We start from the raw sequence: 10,760 nt of genomic DNA, 5'->3' as shown, positions 1-10,760 counted from the left end.
TCAAATCATCTTTTCATCAATTTGCAATTCGAATTGCACAATTCGACTACTTATATTAAATAAATGTCTATTTTCCATTTGAACAATTAATAAAAATATATCTAAATAAAACTATTTCTCTAATAAATCATAGTTTTCGACTAAAGTAGGCCTTACTATCTATTATGAATAACTGTCTGGATAAATAAAGTTTTGAATTTCCTTTACACAGGATCGACTTTGTCCGCTTCATATTTGACAACCATGCTGTTGGAAGCTGTTCTGGAAAATGACGTGCAAAGAACTGCGCGCCTGATCCAACAAGGAGCATCTCCAAATATTACAGACCAAAACAAAGATACGCTATTGCATATTGCGGTGTCTACTGGATCGTAAGTATCGAGTATTTAATTTCCTGAGAGTACCTCCTCTGTACATTTGTCTGAAGTGTGTGGCAACTAAAGTTGTAGATGTGCCCGTTGAATATTCAAGGTTTTTTTTTAAGAAGCACACACGCTTCCAGGAAATATATAGTTAATAATATAGGGTGCTTCACAATTGGAATCATTACTTTTAAGAGGTAGTAGAGGTTCAGTTAGATAGTACCAGCAAAATTTTGAAAACATTTCTATCCACGATTTCTAGAATATATTAACAGTTGAATATCGAATCTTCGAATTTTTGATTGAAAATCCAAGATCCGAACTTTGTTATTAAGCATTTGTTGAATGTGTTCTATGTTAAATTGGAAGCATGTTGGAACACCTAGTTTTCAAAAAGGAAAATTACGATCTTTCCTTCATATTACGAAAACAATTTTATGTTAAAAATGTACCCTTCTTAAATTTTTTATGAAAAGTGAAGGAGGCAATGATGGTTTTTGTCATTAGTAAATCTCGGATAAAAAGGCACAAAAAATCTGATAGTATATCAGTTGAACATAAAAAGCATAAAAATATTAAAAAAAGAACAGAAAAGCATGACACTCTTAAAACTATGCTGAAATTAACGGCTTAGTAACATGAAACAAACACTAAAAAATCCATATAAATATAACTGCCTTTATATAAGCAATAATGTTACTCATAACTACATAACATATCCCTTTCAAAATGCAGATAACTTATTGGATAGAAACATAACATTTTTGTCTTTAAAATTTATTAACATCCTAAAATCTAATCTTTCCTTTTATGATAATAACAGGCAATCACCAACTGTTGGTTTAAATTCTCAACTTTAAAACTCCGCCTTCTGTCACTTAAAATAGATTTAAAGGTTGAAAAACTTCTTTCGATATCAAAACTAGTAATCGGTGCGTATTTATATTTTGGCGTGAGAGCTGGACCTGCAATAGAGTTGGAATCAGCTTTCCCAGATTATACAGAGACTATCGTTTTTCGTTTTTGAAACCGTTGATTTTTAGTCAAAATATCATCATCATCATTTACTTGTATTATTTATCCGTTTGTGCCTGGAACCAGACTAACGGATTGTGTAGAGTCCGCAATGATTTTCGTTGAATCTATTAAACTTCGCGATTGGGTTTCGAGACGTTTTATTGCCTTGCTTGCAAATTCAAAATTGCTTTTTATAATCGTCAACTGACCTTGTAAGTTATCGTTTCTTCATGCTTCTTTACAATCTTTTATTGATTTACTTGTATCGGTTTGTAGATCTTCAATAATTTCTTTAAAATTTGAAAAATTATTGGCATTATATAATGCAGCTTTCAGTCAAGTACCCCATCTTGTTAATCCTGGCTCAGGTGGTAAAGGAGTGTTTGGCAGTCTCTCTTTAAATAGTTGTATTCGCAAAGGTTTTTTGAGTAATACATTTTTGTCGTTTTTTATAATATGGCTAACCAGAGGAAACTGTCGCCTTATAGTTTGAGCGACCTTATTAAATCCATGTGCTAAGCATTTACAATGGATCATGTACATACTGTCAGGTTTGAAGAAGTTTTAACCATGTAGGCAGCAGCGTCGGGAAGCATGAGCAAAATCTTGTCGTTCGGAACCGCATTGGGTAAATCAAAATTTGCTAATGATTCATGGATAAATCTAGAAACAGTGTTACTGAATGTTGCTTCCAATTCTTGCGAACAAGTCAGATATCCTTATCTCGGTTCTTCTTCATGCATCACTCCCACAATTATATTTGCGATGTATCGGCCACAAACGTCTGTTGTGCCAACCAAACGTAATTGCTTCCAATTTCTTCTCGTATTTGCTTAACAGCTTCATTATACACCGATTGTATATAATTTTTGCGAACTTTACCTCCGTGTGGCTCGTCCATCCTAGAGTGTTTTTCCAAAAATGTTTTGAATCCCACATTCTGCAATTTATTCAACAGTATATTAGGTTGAACTGTGACTCTGCAAAAATCCATATTAGACTCTTTCAGGGCTCTATATTCAGAAGATGACCCCAAACTTTCAGCAATCTTTGTTTGCTTCGGTTTATTATTTAGTCTTTTAAATGCTGCTTTATGCAAAGTAGTTTTTACATGTTGAATTATGTTGCATTTTTTCCAAATGAAAATTAATTCCTGGTTTTCAGTCATTTATTGTCTCTATTTATCAATTAAAATATGTTTCGGTGCATTTTTCCACCATCAGTTTTTATGTGTAGCGTTGTTGCTACTATAAGCCTTAGCATACATTTTTGCAAAAATGTAATGCAATTTTGTAAAATGTATGCCAAGGCTTAAAGTAGCAATAACGCTACACATAAAAACTGATGATAATGAAAAAATACACCAAAATGTATTTTAATTGATAAATAGAGACAATAAATGACTGAAACCCAGGAATTAATTTTGATTTGGAAATGAAACACAGTCAGGAAAGTATGTACAATGTTGTATTTTTTGTCACAATGAATCTGGAAAGATTGAAAATTTGCCACTCAGACATTACATGGTTAAACAAAATTCAGAATAATTTTACCATTTTACCGCAAGCGCGATAAAATAATTTACCACTTTGCCACATGTTTGAATTCTGGGAAGCATCTAATCTATTCATCGACACTTTTGACGCTATAAATTGATTATTTGTGCAAATTTTCTAACACCATAGCATCTACTACCTACAACGACAAATGGGCACTGAATAAGGCTGAAGTACACAGGTAGTAGGCAGGTGCAGAGCCATTTTTGTTTGAACAGAACTTTGTAAACAGTTAAAACCTCGTCTCGGTAAAACAACGAGCGGCTATTATTTCACGAAACTATTGTTGTACGTCATCAAGTAGGGATCGAACATAATTCGAAGATTCAAAATATAATTACACAAAAGCACAAAATATTAATTGCCAGTCTGTAGCCCTTGGCTAAAGAATGAGCATTTGTTCCTGCAAAAATATTGCTAATATTAAAAAATGCCCCATATAAGCATAAAAATTAATTTAAGCATATGGCTTCAAAAAAAGGAAAAATCGCGTAGAAAATAAGGCCATTTTGCTCAATTTTTGCTTAATTGTTAGGTGTATGAAGATCTTGGGTTTGCTTACGGAATGGTCCATAAGCATATTAAGCAGAAATCACAGCTCTAGTCATTAGCATATGCTTAGATGGCCTTTGTCAATAATAATATGCATTTGTTAAAATGTGACTAACTTTGGAGTTATTTTTATAAAATGTACATTAATATCGAATTTTTGAATATGCGCTTAGTTATGGGGAAATGCCGCAATAACATAGCAGAAGCTGTAAGAACTTTCAGCAGAAAAGGCCTAGAAACACTGGACGATTTGCTCCAGAGATTGACACAGATAGTGGACAATCTTGAGATGCTCGGCTTACAGACCAATAGAAACAAGTGTTGGCGTTAATTGCAGCAAACCCTTCCAGGGGATCGAGGAGCATTGCAGAAACAAGTGTTGGCGTTAATTGCAGCAAACCCTTCCAGGGGATCGAGGAGCATTGCACTGAAACTTTTCCAGGCACTGGATAATTGTCCTAGCAATTTCCCCGAGCAATGGCTGCATTCGTACCAAGTATGGAAGATACACAGGACACGAGAACACATAAAATCTCAGATCTTCCGAAAATCGGCACACCTTGACTAGAAATTATTTAGCTGAATACGAGTGCTGCCAAAAGTGCACAATAAAGTAACTGGGAAACAAACGTGTTTGGAGTTAAACGGGCAGAAATTCTGAAACTTCTTTTGATTTATCAACTTAATTGTATTTTATTTGATCGAGTATGGTTGTTGATACATGACCACTACGGGGAGGTTTTGGATGACAGCTATAACGGATTTAGATATACCACTCATTTGCCCCAAGAAGGTGGCAGCACTGACGGCAAAGTGACAAAGTTATCCTAACCTCGAAGTATTTTATTCCCAATTTTACTTTTTTTGTTTTGTGTTTACTCATGGTTACTACGGTTTCAAATAATTTAGACTAAACAGGTTTTTTGCGTAATGTTAATTAGGCCTATCATCTTGGAAAACATTAATGCCATCCTTCCAGGCTAGTATTTTGCAAATAACTCAGTTTTTAACAACACAAATTTTTCGTAAATTCTCTAATTGAGTAACATTCTACAATTTCAATTGTCATGAAAATTGGTTATAGCATGGACGTTATTTTCGAGTACGGATTTTAGCTTATTTGCTTCAGGTCCACCACAAGTTCCTAACTCCAATCACATCGTCGATTAGGTATTTATATTGCTCAATTTATCCGGTGTCTTTGGGTGCCATTTCTTGTTATTATCGTCGACTTGCGTTTTAGGGATCAGCAAGGTAGTACTGGCGAATTAAAAATTCAATTTTTTTTTTTTTTGAGTTTTGTCTAAAGTGAACTGCTCTGAAATCCAGATGTTCTTTCAATTGAAAATGCTTGGAGTATCTCCTTTCGGTTTTATTGAAAACACCGCACTTTTGTGGAGGTACAATTATCTATATTTTTGAATTATTTGTAATTTCTGATTTCGTAGTTTTATAGTAATTATCTGGGACACGGACTTTCTGGTATAAAATGGTTTTTTGGTTGCGTATGCTTTTTCTCATTTCAGCTGCAACCATAAAGAGGAATGCACAAATGTTTGCCAAATTTGTCACTGTCTTTACTGATGAGATAATTCTGTGTATCATAAAATAAAGCTTTTGCTCTATAAAACGATTTGAGCGGGTATTGAAATATTAAACCTTGTTTCAGATCTGAGATGCTCCAATATCTGCTCACACTCGGGGATGGCTTGGTCAACAGGACAAATTATTGCGGCCGAACTCCGTTGTTTCTTGCAATAATTCAACGCAGTTTAAAATTGGTGAAGGAATTAATTGAGGCTGGGGCCAATGTCAATGTAGCAGATTTTGAAGGCAACACGCCTTTGCACAAAGCTGCACACAGTCCGAAAATTGCGCACGTTTTAATTAAAAACGGTGCTGATCTAAACGCCCAAAACCATTACGGTGAAACACCATTGCATGCATCTATCTGCGACAATTACAGTTTCGTGAACGGTTCAATATGTTCTGAAGTGATGTGTATGTTGTTGTGCTATGGAGCAGATGCGAATATTGCCACGCTTAATGGATTAACTCCATTCGTAGTGGCAATGTGTCGGGGGCGGTTTGACCTGCAAGAGATTCTTTTCGATTATGTACTGGACGTCAATAGCTTTCATCCCAACGGCGCCTCACTACTAAGCTGGTCTTTCGCGTTGAATAGTCCTTTGTTGGGAAGGCTCATAGACGCCGGAGCGACATTCAGCTATAAAGACCGTGCTGTACATGGTGTTAGAGCAACTGTAGAGAGAATTACTTTTCAAGCTTTGCGGGAAGTGTCTCTAGAAACCTTTCAAATTATATGGCCCCATTTCGATCTGATGGGTCATTACACGTCAATGATAGAACTTCTCCTGCATCTATTCTCAGACGAAAGATTCTTTACGCTTTTACGCGTAGCCATAGACATAAATGGTCTCGGACTCATATTCCAAAACTTCTGATTCAAGCCGATGTTCGACAGGCTTAAAAGGTATGACGTAATACCAAAGCCATGGGCGTTCACAACAATTGATTTACTGCATTTGTATTTGTGCGAAGGTAAAACAATCGAACCTGAATTACTTTTTCAAGTGTTTAGCTTGTTTGGATACAATGAGTTGTTCTATTTATGCCTTCACATGGATTTAGATTGTATGGCTCTGCCTCTGTGCATTCCGTCCCTTCTCTACCAACCAATGCTTAAAATGCTTAATTTCAAATTAAATGTTCTTTCAGCATTTGAAAACACAGTTGTGTTTCCTACCAAACAACTGTTGCCGCATATCAGAGTTCTCGCTCCTAAGGCTCTAGAACATAGCTGTGAACCGAGCAATTGGAAACAATTGATACAGGTACCGTCCTTGTTAGAATTATCGCGGAATGCCGTTCGTGATTATTTGGCGCGCAAATATGTGTTAGACACATCAAAGAAATACGTTTATTTTACTAAAACACTGTGTATTCCAGGTGTCTGTAAAGATCTTTTAATATTTAAAAAACCAGTTTATTCCATTAAAGAATAGCTTGGGAGCAGTATTAGCGTAATGTACAATATATTTATATATTCATTTATACCAGTATCTTTTTCTTATCGGCCTGTTCTAAACCAATCCTAAATGTAAACTTCGTTTTACTTTAATCGTCCTTTTCTGCCTGTCTGTTTTTTTATTTATTATTTTTCTCAATCCTCCCTGGACAACGCCCAGCCATTGCCTGTAAGTAGCTCCGCGCGATCTAATGTTCGAGCTATGAAGTCGCCCCGATTTTTGCCACTCCCGTTCTTGTCCTCTTTTCAGTGTAACCGTCCCGCCATGGTTCCTCCGATTTCCGAGGTTGCTGACAATATATTAGAGTTGTTCCAATGAATTATTCATGGCAACATCAAGAACGTTGAAAGATAACATCATGGCTAAGGAATTTGTGAGTGTGGTTTAACAGGTCGTCTGCTCAACTTTTGGCGCTGCAAAAATCTACTGATCAACGATCGTCACGGTCATGACACCTTAAGAAGAAGCAGAATGAATTACTGATTGGGTTAATATCATCATTAAATCTAAGGCCATTTTGCACCGTTGAAAATAAGCTTGGCTTTGCCATTAAGCTCAGCTTTAAAATTAGATTGGTTTGCACCACATTATAAACCCGGCTTATAGCATTCAAAGCTCGGCTTAAATTAAGACGTCAACTTTGGTGGCTTATGATATTAAGGCGTGAATTCTAACCTCAATTTAGTCGAATAACGCTTTAAAAATTTAGCGAACAATTGCAAAAATAAAATAAATTCGTAATTTACAAAATAATGAATATCGAAGCTTGTTTGCTTGTATCCTCGAGATAATTGCATTTGGGGTTCCAAAGAGAATATACAGGGTGTTCCGTAAATATGTTAAAATACTTTAACCGCATATTTTTCTAGTCATTTTAGAGGGTAGTCTTCCTGCAAATTTTTTTAAATTGCAGTTTCGTTGTTTTGATTTTTCTTTCCAAATGTCGAAAAATAATAGTTTCTGTTGTTTTCCTTGAAAACGCTTAAAGATAGAAACTTAAATTTTGGTATACATTATAAGCTAATTGAGTTCCTTTTTATGATAGTGTTTCGTGGTTCAATTTGCTTTTATACAGGGTAGAAATGTGGAACCCCTATTTTGTTTTGTTAGGAACTTTTTTGTGTGAAACTTACTTTTCTCGCATAATTTCGTTAATTACTACAAGTTATTGACCAACTTTTTATCTCTTATTGTTTTCTCCTAAGGGTTTGTCCGCAAAAAAATAACATCGTTTTATTTGCCGTTCTCAAAATGTGTAAGTAATTAAGTTAATTTTTTTAAACCTAATAACTTCTTCATATAATAATTTTGGTACGCATCATTAGTTGATTACTTACAACCTAACTAATTTTCCTAAATTGTGTATTTTGGTTCAGATTACATTTAAATAATAACATGGTAACTATATGCGCAACGATATAAACAAACAAAATTAAATTTAAATAACCATTCTAATGTTAACCTGGCAGCTGGTAAAATTGGTCACCTTGACATTCTTGGCATAATCGCAGTCTTTTAATGAAAGTAAAATCTACAGACCGTTGAGTTTGCACTGAAGTCCTTATTTCGTTAGAAATATTAGCGTATCTTCGTAAAGTTCTTCGATTGTATTCACTTCTGTTCAATACACCGTATTTTTTTAACGGCTGGCCTAAAGGGCTAAAAATCTGGGAGGCGAGTTTATAGGAGCTTCTTGACCTCCAATCCAACGGCATGGAAAGTTTTGATCATGCCGAAACGGTTCAATTTTTTTGGGGCAATCTAGTGCCCTTAGGAAAAAAGATAAGGGATAAAAAAGTTGACTAATAACTTGTTGTAATTAAAAAAGTATTTTCATAAAAGTTTAGGTGCACACAAAAAAGTTCTGAACAAAACAAAAGAAGGGGTTCCACATTTGTATAAAGTAAACTGAACTATACAACGCTACTAGAGAATAGCACTCAATTAGCTTATAATGTGTACCAAAATTGAAGTTTCTATGTTTAACAGTTTTAAAGAGAAACAACAAAAACTAAAATTTTTCTCCATAATGGAAATGCAATATCTCAAAATTGAGACCTCAAATTTAAAAAATTCTCAGGAAGACCCCCTCTAAAATGACAAGGAGAACACGCTGTTAAAATGTTTTAACATACTTACGAAACACCCTGTATATCAGAAATAATCCATTGGAGGATTTGGACGAACTAACTTTTTTCAAAAGATTTAAATTGTACAGATCTACAGTTATTGAACTTATGGGAGTACTACAACCGGAAACGGACACTTGCAACATCTCCCATCAGTGTTGACGATCCAAAGGGACAAAAATTTGCTCTTTTGGATTATCGGGCCGCCATCAATACGATCGTAGGCCGGACGTTTCGCTGGCACGTGTTGCGAGCGCTTTCAGAGTTGTTTTGCCCAAAGCTAACACAACACTAAATGAAGTAATAAACCAAAAATCATCACTTGCTCATCATGACCAAACAATGTGACTAAAAGATTAAATATTTCATCAAGCTGCACAAAAAATGATAGAGTATTCTGGAGGGTTCTCAGCCATCTAATGGGCAAACAATTAGCACCTTGAGGAAGGCGACAATAAATTGCCGAATGCTAGGTGGTTAAAAAGTTTTTTTTTTCTTCACCACTACCCAGACCGAATTCCCAAGCCAATTAACCATCTTTCAATTATTCGATATTGGTCAAGAAACTGGAACTCATAACCTTTTATGGTCTATGGCTACGCGTAAAAACGTAAAGAATCTTTCGTCTGAAAATAGATGCAGGAGAAGTTCTATCATTGACGTGTAATGACCCATCAGATCGAAATGAGGCCATATCATTTGAAAGGTTTCAAGAGATACCTCCCGCAAAGCTTGAAAAGTCATTCCCTCGACAGTTGCAGTTACAGTTTAACACCATATACAGTCTGCAGAATTTATCATTGCAAACATTGCAACGCTTTAAATCTGAATAAGTTGCTTTTCTTGCGGACCAACCATAAATATTTTCAAATGCCCAACAAGATCTTCTTTAAGTGCATTCAAATTGGAATATGCATTAGTTTTTGTAAACTGTGTTTTTCAGGGCTCTACACAAAAATAAATTCAAAGGTTAAAGATCCGGTGATCGAGGTGGCCATAAAATAGGACCGTTTTGTCCAATCCTAAACCCAAGATATATCCAGGTAATTCCGCATTTGGGAAAAATTATGCGGACTAGCGTTTTCATGTTGAAACTATTGCACATTACGCCATGTTTCTAAATCTAAGTCGTCCAACATAAAATCCAGGTTAATCCGATGGAATTAAAGAAAGCAACTCCCATTTATCGTGCTTTCAAAGAGAAATGGTCCAAGAATTTTCGAACCTTTTGGTCTCCTTTGCTCATCGTGGTGGGGATTTTTATGATTCCAAAGATGTTCATTGTGTCATAACCATACCGCAATTTATAAATGGAGTTTGATCAATCCACAATATTTTATAAGGGAATTGGATGCCTTGTTGGCAGTTGTTTCGGAACCATGTACAAAAATTCTGTGGCTTCGGGCTTACATCAGTCAAGACAATAACTCCACAGCTTCATTTACTATTTTGCCTCCATTTCTTGGAGGTGTAAAACTTCCTTATGTGCCCAAATTGTCGAAGAATCATTTGAGTGTTTTCAATGATATTTCAGGACGGTCAAAATACCTCGCAAAATAGTCATCAGACGCTAGTCTAGCATTTTTGTCACATGTAATCCAGGTCTCAATCATGTCGCGCTTTTCTTGATTGGAATAATTTATTTTTACAATAAAACTAACTTACATTTCTAAGTAGAATTTAAACTTGCATGTCAAAAATTAAAAGTGGTTATTATTTTTTGCTATTGGAACAATGCTATGTCTAATACCATTTTCCATGACTAGCTTGGATCAACTAAATTAACAAAGAATAAATTGTTCCCAACACTTTATTTTCCAAAAAATCCTAACGATGCGATACATCACAGAAATCGTAATAAAATGCCCTATTCGGGAAAGCAATAATCAAGTATGGTTGCCATTTAAAATAAGTCAAATTCGTGTCATCTGTCAAATATTACAGTTATTTTGGAGAAATGTATTTTGTTTGGAATTCAATTTCCTACAAGTTTTCTATTATAGTATAATGTTTAACTGTAAAATTAATATTGTACCGTGGATGGCCGGGTATCAAACTCTTTCTTCTGCTTCCAACTTTTATTCCACTCGGTAC

At 35.2% G+C, this 10,760-nt stretch overlaps 1 protein-coding gene across 1 annotated transcript; it reads left to right on the top strand.

The window, feature by feature from the left end:
* Positions 1 to 243: 243 nt before the first annotated feature.
* On the top strand, positions 244 to 5,952 carry LOC125504555 (serine/threonine-protein phosphatase 6 regulatory ankyrin repeat subunit C-like). The gene is made up of 2 exons (XM_048666755.1): positions 244 to 371; positions 5,157 to 5,952. The coding sequence occupies exons 1-2, from the start codon at positions 244 to 246 to the stop codon at positions 5,950 to 5,952; spliced, it is 924 nt and encodes a 307-aa protein (XP_048522712.1).
* Positions 5,953 to 10,760: the final 4,808 nt, after the last annotated feature.

This window comes from Dendroctonus ponderosae, unplaced genomic scaffold (genome assembly GCF_020466585.1).
Source record: "Dendroctonus ponderosae isolate FM_Combo_2020 unplaced genomic scaffold, Dpon_F_20191213v2 Dpon_F_20191213_5, whole genome shotgun sequence".
NCBI lineage: Eukaryota > Metazoa > Arthropoda > Insecta > Coleoptera > Curculionidae > Dendroctonus > Dendroctonus ponderosae.
Note: the sequence above shows the minus strand (reverse complement) of the source record. Positions and strands in the feature narration are given on the sequence as shown.